This window comes from Gymnoscopelus microlampas, assembly GCF_963454915.1.
Source record: "Gymnoscopelus microlampas genome assembly, chromosome: 4".
NCBI lineage: Eukaryota > Metazoa > Chordata > Actinopteri > Myctophiformes > Myctophidae > Gymnoscopelus > Gymnoscopelus microlampas.
In genome coordinates, this window is record NC_139941.1 from 574,104 (window position 1) to 587,996 (window position 13,893).

The 13,893-nt window shown below is 42.5% G+C and overlaps 1 protein-coding gene across 3 annotated transcripts in view; it reads left to right on the forward strand.

Moving 5' to 3' along the window:
* The window catches only part of rhobtb4 (Rho related BTB domain containing 4), an 82,455-nt gene that overhangs the window by 51,771 nt on the left and 16,791 nt on the right, over positions 1-13,893 (forward strand). For all 3 annotated transcript variants that reach the window (XR_014600697.1, XM_084055975.1, XM_084055974.1), the window contains exons 6-7: positions 5,919-6,138; positions 8,684-8,802. Coding sequence is in view for 2 of the 3 variants with exons in the window: in XM_084055975.1 (XP_083912101.1) it covers positions 5,919-6,138; positions 8,684-8,802 (339 nt within the window). In the remaining variant the exon portion in view is untranslated. The remainder of the gene's footprint in view (positions 1-5,918; positions 6,139-8,683; positions 8,803-13,893) is intronic.

Consider the following 13,893-nt stretch of genomic DNA (forward strand, 5'->3'; position numbering starts at 1 on the left):
GTAAGCTCGCGAAACGAGAGATTTTACTGACTTTTGAAAAATCTTGGAATAATATTCCAAGATTTTTCAAAGGTCAGTAAAATCGCTCGTCGGCGATCACGGATAATATTATTATCCGTGATCGCCGTCCTCACGGAGATTGCCTCATTACACGCACGGGGGTCTCGGGAGTCTCGAAATACTTTTTTTTCTCCGGTCGCGGTAATCCGTTGCATAGCTGTGGCCAGTTGAATGTGGCTTGTTTTTGCCGTAAAGCAAGAGGAACGGAGATATAGCCATTTTCCCACAGGAAATAAACAGGAAGTAAATGAGAGGGTTTCTTTAAAAATGGCGTCCGATCCGGGTCGTCATCTGGCAGTGAACACATCATTCATAGGGTAGCGAACACCGCCATCTGGTGGAAAACCACTGAAAACACACCGCGCCTTGGCAGAATCTGACGAGAAATTTTGTCGGTGGCAGGCAAATAGTTAACAATAATAATGTGTTTATTTTCAAATCGCTTTTCAGAACAACGTTACACAGTGCTTTACAGAGAGGATAGAATGAACACAATGGGCCGGATTCATAAAGAGAGTCGTAAATATGGTGTAAATAAAGTGCGTAAAGGAGTTTGTATTTTTGGTACTCACAAACGAACGTGCAATTCAAAAAGGGGTTCGTATATGACAGAGACGTGCGTATGACCAGTGTGTATGACCAGGTGTGATGATTACTCTCTGGAAGGCTGCATCCAACAGCATCCAACTTCAACGTCACCGTGCTGAACCGTGCCAAACAGTGTTGCCATGTCCGCTTATTATAAGCGAATTTGGACTTATTTTTCTGTAAAGTTGCTTGTAAATATTGGGAGCTGTGGGATGCGTTTTTTTGGGCTTGTTTCTAAAGTGTAGTTGGTTATTTGGGCTTGCTTCACAATTGTTTAATTGTTTTAACCGGTGGTTCTCAAATATTTTCATGTCATGGACCCCCAAGTTAATATGTATGCTAATTTATCCCTATAAGCCCCATCTGAAAATGTTTTGTGCCAGCTGGAGGCAGATTTGTGTTGTTAGAATGTTTAAAAAATCGTCCAAATCTTCCACATTTTATTACACGATTTAAAAAAAAATAGCAGATCTACAAGCTCACAACGGTTTAATTAAAGTGCTTATAATGGCCTAAGTGCCAGTTGCTTCTTTTGGGCTTGTTTTCCTAGACCTGGTTGCTTATTTTAACATATGCGGTGTCGCATAGCCTTGACAACTTACTGTTCTGTCTGGAAGCAGATCACGTAATAAATGCTCTCATGTGTAATGAGAATAAAGAAGTTTACAAGGTTAAACCCCATTACCAAATAAAAGGCTAATAAAACGTGGAAAGGATATTATATAAGCCTTTTCTAATGAACATTGCGCACCTTTACCAAGGTAAAAAGATTATGAAATCCAGCATACAAGTGGAACGCTGCTATCCGATTATGGACAAGAGCTTATTGATTACTTATTGATTACATTAGTTATTTTTTGATTAATATTTCACTGTCCTACGTCGGAATGGGGAATAGATCTTCTGGACACAGCTTTCATCCACTATTAGTTTCCTCATCAGATGGTAATATTTATTTGGCTGTTGTGTGTGGCGTTCATGTGATCAATATACAGTAGAGTAGCCTACAGTAGACTATTAGCCTACAAATTAATACCGCGGCACGGACACTGGAGGTGAGTCCGTCCCTCCGCAGTTTCATTAAGGCATGATAGCCTATTTTCATTATTACGTGACACTTTCAAATCAAATCAAATCAAATCAAAGTTTATTTATATAGCACATTTCACATGATAAAATCAAACAAAGTGCTGTACAGGTAAAAACACACAACAATGCAAAATAAACAGACATAGCATACAAAAATACAAAGATTAAGTGTAAATAAAAACAAATCAGCTATTAGCACCAGTCGATGGAGAGGCAGAGATACATCAACTGGCAATATAAGCCAGGGAGAAGAAATGAGTCTTTAGTTGTGATTTGAAGGTAGCTAGCGACTGGGACGCTTTGATATGCAGGGGCAGAATATTCCAGAGCCTGGGGGCAGCCACTGCGAAGGCCCGGTCACCCCTGTTTTTTTTAGTGGGTGTTGCCGGCACCTCCAGCAGTAGCTGGTCAGCTGACCTCAAGGCTCTGGGTGGAGAATGATTCGAAATTAGATCGGCAAGGGACGGGGGTGCCAACCCATTTCGAATTTTAAAAACGAACATTAAAATCTTAAAATCTATTCGAAAACGGACAGGGAGCCAATGGAGCGAGGCTAAGACTGGAGTGATGTGGTCACGCTTCTTTGTCCCGGTGAGGAGACGGGCAGCAGCGTTTTGGACCAGCTGCAGGCGCCTCAGCAGTGATTGGTCGATGCCTATATATAAAGAATTACAGTAATCCAGCCTTGACGAAATAAAGGCATGGATGACCCTCTCTAGATCATGTTGCGAGAGATAGGGCTTAATCTTAGCTAGGAGTCTGAGGTGAAAGAAGCTGGTTTTAACGACCGAGCTTACCTGTTTATCTAATTTAAGTGCTGAATCTAGAGTGACACCAAGGTTTTTTACAGAGGAGTGATTATAGGTGCTAAGGGGACCAAGGATGACGGATGGAGGAATGGGAGAATCGGGGCCGAAAATTATTATTTCTGTCTTGCTGTCATTTAAGTTAAGAAAATTTGAGCTCATCCAAGATTTGATGTCTGCTAGGCAGTCCTGTAGTAATTGTGATGGGTTATGATCTGGGTTATTATCTTTTGGCTTAAGGGGCAGGTAAATTTGTATGTCGTCGGCGAAGCAATGAAAAGATATGTTATGTTTGGCTATGATTTCACCTAGGGGCAGTATATATAATAAAAAGAGTATGGGGCCAAGGATTGAGCCTTGAGGGACTCCACAGGTCAGAGGGGCCATAGAGGATGAGAATTCCCCAAGTTTGATGGAAAAACTCCTGTTTGTGAGATAGGATTTAAACCAATGTAAGGCGGTGCCAGTAATGCCTACATGATGTTCGAGACGCGCTAATAAAATGTTGTGGTCTACCGTGTCAAAAGCAGCTGTCAAGTCGAGCAGAACTAGGACAGCTGGGCTGCCAGAGTCTACAGTTAAAAGAAGGTCATTAAAAACTCTTAAGAGTGCCGATTCTGTGCTGTGACCTGATCTAAAACCTGACTGAAATTTTTCATAGAGGTCGTGGGTATTTAAAAACAGTTGCAGTTGAGCATAAACTGTCTTTTCCAGGACCTTGGACATGAATGGCAGCTGGGAAATGGGTCTAAAATTTGATAAAATGGAGGGGTCAAGATTTTTCTTTTTTATTAAAGGCTGTACCACAGCGTGTTTAAAAACTGCTGGGACACACCCTGTGTTGAGACATGTATTAATGATTGTTAAAATTGAAGGCCCGACTGAGCTAAAAACCTTTTTGTAGGAGGCGAGAGGGAATGCTGTCAGATGGGCAGTTTGTGGGCCGTAGGTGACTGACTATATCTGACAGTGCAGAGAGGGATATGGGATCGAATTTGTCGAAGGATGCATGACGTAGCGGAGGGTCAGGGACATGGAAGGCAGGTGTATGAGCAGACCTGAGGGTATTGATTTTATCAATAAAAAATGTTAAAAAATTCTCACAAAGGGTGGATGAAGGCACAAAGGAGGGTAAGGTGCGTGGGTTTACGAGGGTATTAAAAACATTAAAAAGAACTTGGGGTTTGTGGCAATTGTTCGAAACTATGGTGGAGATATAGTCCGTTTTGGCACGTTTGACGGCTATTTGGTAGTCAGAGAAGCGGTCCCGTAGGATCTCTAATGAGACGTGAAGTTTATCTTTGGCTGAGATGGCCCGCTGGCAAACACACTGAGGGACCTTTTCAGCTCTAAATGCGACTCATAGCCTAGAAATGAAATAAAAAGCGGTGGAATCTACATCATGTCTAAGCAATACATCGTTTGACATTTATTTTTATTTTTTTTATATATATGTGTTGACAAATGTTGGGCACATTTATATTTTATTTGAGGTTTGCCACTGTTGTAATAGATTTTGGCATGAAGAATAAAGCATTCTAAAGACATACGCACATTTCAGCCCTGGCAAGACTGCCTCGGGGGTGATGTGAGAACGTGCGCACCTGACGCACAAAACACAGACCAAAAAATCTTTATGAATCAGGTGTATGTGTACGACTTGTCCTAAATGCCGTTACGTACAAAATATGGTCGTAAATCCCTTTATGAATCCGGCCCAATAAAACTAAAGAATTAAGACGATAAAGTAAGACCAAACAATACTCCAACAATGGCACCAACAAAAAAAGTAGGGAGGGAGTGCACATTATACAAACACCTTGGTATAAAAGGTGTGTGTTTCAGGAGTGATTTACAAGATCACACTGACGTTCCAAGTCATAGATAAAGACACTGGTACTGCTGTTGAGCTGTACTCCCTGGCCAAGGTCAATATAGTTTACATTTTTAGTTAGTTTTGGCTTGTTTTAATTTTCAGTTTAGTTTTTATTCGTTTTTAGAGTGGGTTTAGTTATTTAAATGTTTTAAAATGTTAAACGGTTTAGTTTTTTGTTTCGTTCTTAGTTGCTTGGGTACCTGTACACAACCTCTCCTCTTCTCTCCTCTCCTCTCCTCTCTGTTGTTAGGTTCAGTAGCGGGCTTAGCCATGTTTCACCCGTTTCAATTGAAATGGGCCCCGCCCTCAGGGGGGTCCCAACTAGGCATGGGACGATAATCATTATTATCGTTTATCATTATAAAAAACTCTCACATTGTGAGCGCTTTTAAATTATCGTGAAATTGTTCTCCGTCATACATCATTTGTCTTTTGCTGAGCTGCATATCCGCACCGGTACCACCAAGCTGACAACGCATTGCACGCTACAGCGCGTTGTCAGCTTGTAGATCGTCTATTTTTGGTGAATGTTCACCCCGGAATATGGATGCTGGGGTTCAAATGGTTCATTAAAAGTGGCTTTAGTTTTAAGAGATATAAGCATGATGTTGATTATCGCGATAATATCGTTAATTGGAATTATTTTGACCACAATAATCGTGATATGAAATGTTCATATCGTCCCATCCCTAGGCCCGACTGATTGTCAGTCATATTTAACTTTATGTTATAAAGTTCCTATATGACTATATAACTGTAGTTGTGGCTTCCAGGCAGTACTTGGCTACCTGTACACTGTGTTATATGTATATTAACTTTACTCTATGACTAGGGTTCAGGCAGTACTTGGCTACCTGTACACTGTGTTATATGTATATTAACTTTACTCTATGTCTATGGTTCAGGCAGTGCTTGGCTACCTGTACACTGTGTTATATGTATATTAACTTTACTCTATGACTAGGGTTCAGGCAGTGCTTGGCTACCTGTACACTGTGTTATATGTATATTAACTTTACTCTATGACTAGGGTTCAGGCAGTGCTTGGCTACCTGTACACTGTGTTATATGTATATTAACTTTACTCTTTGACTATGGTTCAGGCAGTGCTTGGCTACCTGTACACTGTGTTATATGTATATTAACTTTACTCTTTGACTATGGTTCAGGCAGTGCTTGGCTACCTGTACACTGTGTTGTATATTAACTTTACTCTATGACTAGGGTTCAGGCAGTGCTTGGCTACCTGTACACTGTGTTGTATATTAACTTTACTCTATGACTAGGGTTCAGGCAGTACTTGGCTACCTGTACACTGTGTTATATGTATATTAACTTTACTCTATGACTATGGTTCATTGGTTCAGGCAGTACTTGGCTACCTGTACACTGTGTTATATGTATATTAACTTTACTCTATGACTATGGTTCAGGCAGTACTTGGCTACCTGTACACTGTGTTATATGTATATTAACTTTACTCTATGACTATGGTTCAGGCAGTACTTGGCTACCTGTACACGGGCAGCCTGGACGAGGGACGCAGGGACCTGATGGCCGTGGCCGCCATCGCGGAGCTCCTGGAGGTGTTTGACCTGCGCATGATGGTGGCCAACGTGCTGAACAGAGAGAGCTTCATGAACCAGGAGATCACCAAGGCCTTCCATGTGCGCCGGGCCAACCGCATCAAGGAATGCCTGCACAAAGGCACCTTCTCTGGTAAAAACATAAACTCTCGACTCTATAATTAGACCCTCCAGAAAAACGCGGGCAAAAATCCTAGATTATGCGGGCTAAAACTCTTGATTATGCGGGCTAAAATCCTTAATTTTGCGATGAAATATGCGCATTTTTTCCGCAATTTTATGCAGTGAAATTGCGGGAAGTTGCGAAATATGCGGAAAGTTGTGAAATATGCGGCAATATGCGATATATGCGATATGCGAAAAGTTGCGAAATATGCAAAATATGCGATGCGAAGCGTATATTATGCGATGCGAAGTGCATATTATGCGATGCGATGTGCATATTATGCGATGCGATGCACATATTATGCGATGCGGGCTTTTTCAAAAAACGTTACCCCCGCATAATTATGCGCCATTTTGCTGATTATGCGGTAAATTCTGCGATCGCATAATCGCATTTTTCTGGAGGGTCTATATTATACACCATGACCAAGAACACAGAGGCTCTGTCACTACTTAATCAGTGGTGTAAAGAACTAAGTACATTTACTTAACACATTGGCTGCCAGAATTATTTATTTATTTTCTACAGTAGACTGCCAGACTTTTTCAATGAAAAAATAAAAGTACTCAGGAGCCGAAATACAGAATTTTTAAGTTTTAAGTTAACAAGGAAGTGGATGGGAGTCTAAATCTTCGAAAAATCATATCTCCTTGGTCTTTGGGTCATATAAAAAAAAAACTTTTATTTTGATTTTTTTCTTTTTTTTTAAAGAACGCAGATCTGCGTTCTTGGCAGCATGCGTTCTAAGGACGCAAAAGAACGCAAATCTGCGTTCTTGGCAGCCAATGTGTTAAGTGCTGTTCTTAAAGGGGTTCTAGGTAACTTCAGAGATCAAAAAAGAAAAAAACTATTGTCAAACAGTTAGTACCGTTGACTGACAACCCCTTCAGCCAATCAGCAGTTCATACTCCTTCAGCCAATCAGCAGCTCATTTCCCCCAGCACCAGCTAATATGACGCAAGGGGACTTAAGAAGGGGCTATGCCGAAAATAGGTTTCTTTATTTGGATGCATACGCGTCACTGCCCGCCTCTGCCGGTTCTCAGATTTTGTATTTTTAAATAGGCTCTGTCATGATTAATTGACCACATATATGAGGTTAAACAACTGAATTCTATCCAAACGCTATCTTAAAAGTAAATTCCGTGGCTCAAAAAATACGTTTTCCATTTTTGTTGGCTCCACTCGGTTCCATTCGGTTTCACTCGAACTCGCCACACGGACACGGAAGCGCACGGACGCGCACATGTTATATATTCGGTGAGCTATGTTTGATTCTATACTTTTTTTCTATGCAGAAAAAGCGTTGTAGACAGTGTTTTTTCTTCATAAAAGGCAGTATTATTATTATTATTAATTATTATTAACATTATTCTAGTGTGAACATATTCTTATTCATTCCCAGCATTTCAAACCAACACTTTGTAAATGTACACTGTGTGTGTACATTTGACAAGGACCTCAACTTTGTATATTTGCTAGAAAATATGCAATTATGTCTGCATTGTTTTCCTTTATATGTCGCCGATCATCATCTATTCTATTGTGTTCTTTGAGTGTGTACTTTGTGTCTCTCTGAGTCCATACGTGTTTGTCTGAGTGCTTCTATCCATCTGTCCATCCCCAACATAGCTGTTCTATGTGCATGTTTTTATGTTTCCTTTATGTTTTCACGTCAACATGTACTTTCACATCTCTCATTTCTCTTACTGTTTTCATGGTGTTTTTAACCCTGGACGTCTGTCTCCAACAACGGGAATGCTTCAGAAATAGTTTGAACGTTGAGACACAGTCATCTAAATTATTCTGTAATATGTTTTCTCAATATGACCACCTGAGTTGCCCTGATTGTCGGGAAGGCCGTTCTCTACCGCAAATACCCCCCATTATCTTGTAGCGTGTGCGTATCTTAAGTTGTTTCCTTATGCATTCTTGACTCTGATTGATTGATTGAATACTTTATTAACACATTTGAAAACGGTACGGCAGTACAGTATTAAAAAAAAGAAACAGTGCTAAAAGGATAACACAATTCTGTTCCTTTGTACTCAATTCATCATCTTGACATACAGTACATACAATACAGATGGTAGGGTATCAGTCCAATTTTAATTTGAGGACAGGCATGTTTGTAGGTCAGATTTAAATTTAGTTGGGGAATCGAGAAATTTGGTGTCTGTTGGTAGAGCATTCCACATTTTGGTGGCAGCATAGTAGAATAGTATGAGTCCCCTGCAACCTTCCACCGTGGACTGTCCCTGAATCTGTGTCCAAATGTCCTCCGTCTATCTGTCAATTTATCTCTTTGTCTGTCTACCTGTGTTCTGTCTCTGTGTCTGTCCATCTCTCTGCCTGTCTGTCTGTCTGTCTGTTTGTTTGTCTACCTGTCTGTCTGCCTGTCTGTCTGCCTGCCTGTCTGTCTGTCTGCCTGTCTTCCTCCTCTGTAGCGTGGGCGGGGCGTGTGTGAAACACCTCCAGATGAATCCTCTTTTCCCCCCCACCCCCGGTTTCAGATGTGGTGTTCCGATTGGACGACGGCTCCTTGCCGGCCCACAAGCCCCTGCTCATCGCCAGCTGTGATTGGATGGCGGCCATGTTCCGCGGCTCCTTCATGGAGAGCTACGTCAACGAGGTAATAATAATAATAATGATAATAGTCAGCGAGGTGGGCTAAAATGTTATATGTGCGCTGATTTAAATAAACACTGTGACGACATGATGAGTCATAAGATAAGACAACAGCACAGCAGTTAAGATACAGATTACAGGGCAAGAACAAAGTATGATGGAGAGACATCACTGTCAAAGCAACACTAAAAAATAAATACAACATACAGTATACACCCTCAGCAGTACTAGCATAGTACAAGAAAAATAAAATAAAAAACAAGTCTAGAGGAGTCTAGTCCAGTGGTTCTCAACCTGTGGGTCTTGTAATGCTAGGCTGTTTACAGCTGTAGACTCCACGACGAGCACTCGATTGTAAACAATATATGCGTGCACGATGGTGGATGGTCCTGGCTAACGCCTGGAACAATAACATCACTCACCCAAGTCACCATGGCGGAGTGATCGCGGATCGAAAATGACTCGTTTTGTCATTCGAGAGCTGCGCTAGCCCCCTCCTTGTGGAAAAAAAAATAAAAATAAAAATTGATTTCACGGAGAATCCCGGCTTTGGCACCTAAGCGCTAAAACATTTAAACCGGAGAATCCCGGTTGTGGTACCCAATGTGTTAACACATTCCATGCCAGAGGTTAATCTCATAATGTACTCACCAGTGCCAACGTTTTATTGTTGTTTTTTAGTTTTTGTCACGTCGCCATAGCTCTAAACTGTTTGTTTTGTTCGCGGACATCTCCCTGCTTCTACCAGTGAAGACCACGTGTCAAACGGTGCCCCCATGTTGTAGTTAGAACGGTTTATGTTAAACAGTGATCAGCGAGGAGAAAAACTACAAAGAGAAAATGGAGTTTCAGTTTCGTCATTAGAACGGAGGCCGACGGGATCGGCAAAACCGGATCCCGAATAATTCCGTTTCCGGTGGTGTTACACTGAAATGTGCTGTGTCGAAAATTGAAAAAAGTGCAATGTGAACTTTTTTTCGAAAAAAAGGAAAAAGCACCAGTTGGCGTAGATCTACGCGACTGGCACGTGGCGGATTTAAATAGGTTTGCGTAGATCTACGCGACTGGCACTCAATGTGTTAATACCGCTACTGCAATAAAAAATAAGACTATTATTGCGTCAAAAGTAATCAACAAACTATACTATAAAAATTGTCAAACATTGGTCAATTATTACCTAAGAAATATCGTGTCGTGACTACTAATTGAAGCCGAGGCCAAATCGCATGGATGAGCCCTGACAGCACATGGTTGGTGCTACAGACTCCAAATTTCGCACACAGATAGCTCAGACCTTTGCCTACGATCTTAGCTAGGCCTCGACCCGACCCGATATGCGGTTTTCCGGAACCAACGCGAAAGGTTCGGAATCTCCATATGCGGAGTCCTGACTACTAATTGAAGCCAATGGACGCCGAATCCAAATTGGCCCGAATCGCATGGATGAGCCCTGAAAGCACATGGTTGGTGCTACATACTCCAAATGTCGCACACAGATAGCTCAGACCTTTGCCTACGATCTTAGCTAGGCCTCGACCCGACCCGTTTTTCGGATCCGGCACGAAAGGTTTGGAATCTCCGTATGCGGAGATGACTGACATCGGGCTGTTCCGGAGCAAGCGCAAAGGCATCACATACACTAGATGAGTCAACAAAAAATCTCTGAGTGTGGCATAAACTATAGTCTTTCTTCCTCTCACTCCGAGGTGACAGATGAAAGTATATAAGCCGGCTTCTAAGCTAAGTCCAGCACTCTTGACAGACCTCTGCATATAGTCTATAAGCAGCTCTCAAAAAAATGAGTACTCCAGAAAAGCTACCAAAGATAAACCCCGGTGAAGGAGAAATAATTCGTAACAACTTGGTACTTCTAAATTATCAGTGCAAGTTCATGGAAAGCCGGAAGGAATTGCAGGAGCAGGCCTTCAAGACATCGACTCAAGTCCTTCTTTATATACAAAAACTGGAGCAGGAAAAAAGAAAAATGAACCAAAGAATTACAAAACTCGATTGGGATGCGAAATGGAAAGCTAATAAGGCTGTTGCTAGGGATCAGATGGGACAGTCAACATCTGCTGGCCAGACAGGAGGAGCAGACGGAGGAGGAGACAGTGTTCCTGGGGAGCAGATGGAACAGTCAACATCTGGTGGGAAGACAGGAGGAGCAGACAGAGGAGGAGACAGTTTTTTTGATGAGATCGGTGATGAAGAATTAATTAACTGTGCTGCTTTTACTGAAGAAAACAAGGATCAGTCAAGATCTGAGTTGGATGAGGTGCAGACGGGGGAGACAAACCTGCAAAATGGATGTATCAACAAAGACAACCTTCTCAAAGGCACTGTATACACTCCTCTGAACAATGACATCCGAGAAATCAACAACATATGCTTGGCTGACTTACCTACAGAAGAGAGAGTCTACCTTTCAGCCGACTCAATTCAGGAGGACGACCACAAGGATTACGTGACTGTGGAATTACTCAATTCACTGACACCCTCTGGAATCCCTGATCATAACCTCAAATTGAAAGTAGGCGCACCAGTCATGCTGCTTAGAAACCTGCAATCAGGTCCTGACCGCACTCTCAAGAATGGCACCAGAATGGTGGTAATGCAAATGATGGACAGAGTCATTGAGTGTGAGATTGCAGTAGGCACAAACAGGGGTGAAACAATCTTCCTACCAAGAATACCTCACTATGACAGAGGTGAGCTTCCCTTCACCTTCATTAGACGACAGTTCCCTATCCGCTTAGCATTCTCTGTTACAATCAATAAGGGTCAGGGCCAAGAGAATGAACGAGTTGGCATCTACTTGCCTAAACCTGTGTTCGCTCATGGCCAACTCTACACAGCCTTCTCTAGAGGAACGAGAGCCAGCGCTGTAAAAGTTTTCATTGTGGATAATGACAAGGGCATTACTGACAACATTGTTTATAGCGAACTCCTTTAGGATAATGGGCATAAATGGACACAGACAGACACAGAGATCTCCATATACGGGCATAAAAGGGACACACCCAGACACATACAGAGATGTCCATATATCACAGACACAGATAGCTCCATATATGGGCATAAATGCACACACAGATGGGCATAAATGGACACAGGCAAACAGATGGCCAAAACGGGTCCTATGACAACAGGTATAATGGGGTTTGATTTAAAGGGTGGAGCATTCATTCCCTATTTACATCGTTCCTGTGTAGGCCGGTCCCCGACTAGACCCTCGGCCACCCGAAGGGCTAGACCCTCGGCCGCCCGAAGGGCGGCCGAGCTTCTAGTTAATTTAATTAATTTATTCTGTTATAACATCATTTATTTATTATGTATTCAGTGATAGTTCTAATAAACACCTTTGGTGCAACTTAGACACATCATCAGCGATGTATCCTGGGTTCATTAGGTGTTTCGGGTCTTGTGATATTAGACACCCTCGCCCAGGCGACCCAGCCGGGGTTGAACATCTCTAAACACAACTCAGAGTTAACTTAACTCTGAGAGTGTAAACATTACAGTTAAAGGAGAATTTTAGGACTAAGGTTTTCTTACCTTTTCTATGATGTTATGATATCTTAGGATGAATGGTACAGTAGAAAAATGTCATAACCAGGGGTGCACATAACTGGTGCGCAGGTGCGCATGCGCACCCAAAATAAAAAATGCGCACCACATCAGGCGACGCGAGGCGCTTTTGCGCACCAACAGCTGGGACAGGAATTTCCAAGCTTTTATTTTTTAGCAAAAATAAAAAATAAAAGCCTGGAGATCGAGGCTAGGAATTTACTTCCTGAAGCCACACTCACACAATCACTCTAAAGCACCCGTCGGCCCCATGTACAGCCATTATAGGCACAGGGGTAAAGATATGACTCGCGTCGCCTCGCATCGCCTTGCTGCGTGCACGCAGCCAGCAGCGGCTGTTAGAGGCACTCGTCACCGATGATGAACGCACCGTAATGGTGCAAAATATGCCGTGAACGTCCCAGTCTGGCGGATAAAATCAGCGCAGCAGCACAGGGCACCAACCTTGGGGGCTTTATCTAACAGCGTGAGAAAAAAAATCGGCGAAAATCGGCGGAATTTAGAAGCAGAGCGTCCTTTTTTTCTCGCCCCCCCCCCGTTGACAAAACTGTCCGGTGGGCACCGTGCTGAACCCCCCCCCCCCTCCCCCCCCCCCCGTTGACAAAACGGGACGGGCGCCATGCGCACCAAGTCACATGTCCAGGTGCTCTTCTGCGTACCAGACCTAAAAAGTTATGTGCACCCCTGGTCATAACTCCATCCTGGGTTCACCACAGCTTAAAACGTGCGCGGATAGGCCTTGCGCTAGAAAAAAAAAAAACAGAAGTCTCGCTAGACGAGATTGAAATCTCGAGATTTCAATCTCGTCTAGTGAGACTTAAGTTTTTTTTTTTTCTTTTTTTTTTTTGTTACATAGTGTTCTGTCATTATGAACGTCAGATCTCACAAAAAAAAAAAGCTATTAAAATATGTGATCTAGCGCAAGGCCTATCCGCACACGTTTTAAGCTGTGGTGAACCCAGGATGGAGTTATGACATTTTTCTACTGTACCATTCATCCTAAGATATCATAACATCATAGAAAAGGTAAGAAAACCTTAGTCCAAAATTCTCCTTTAAACAAACTCTGAGGATTTGACTGCATAACTAAAACTATGAACTATGAGTTCACAAGCTTGTCAATCGGCCTGACACTACAGTGGTCCCCTGGTTGATTGGATTTTTAGTCAGGACCCCAGGCTCACAGTCAGTTGAAAAGCCCTGATGTAGAGGGACAAACTGGAGTGTGCCAAGAATAGATCCCTGGGGGGCTCCGGTCAACAGAAGGGTTCAACCCACTCAATCTGGGGACGCATCTGTGTCATTTTAGATTTCTTTGAGTATTCAAGAATAGCAGATATACAAGCTCATAGCGTGGCACGAGTGCCGTGCTATGAGCTTGTAGATCTGCTATATATATATATTTTTAGCCGCATGCGCTAGCGAGCGGCTCTGTAAACAGCACCAGTCTCTTTCCGACACCTGAGTAAAAAGTGTCGACACCTGAGTGTCATTGGCTGTCCTGGCT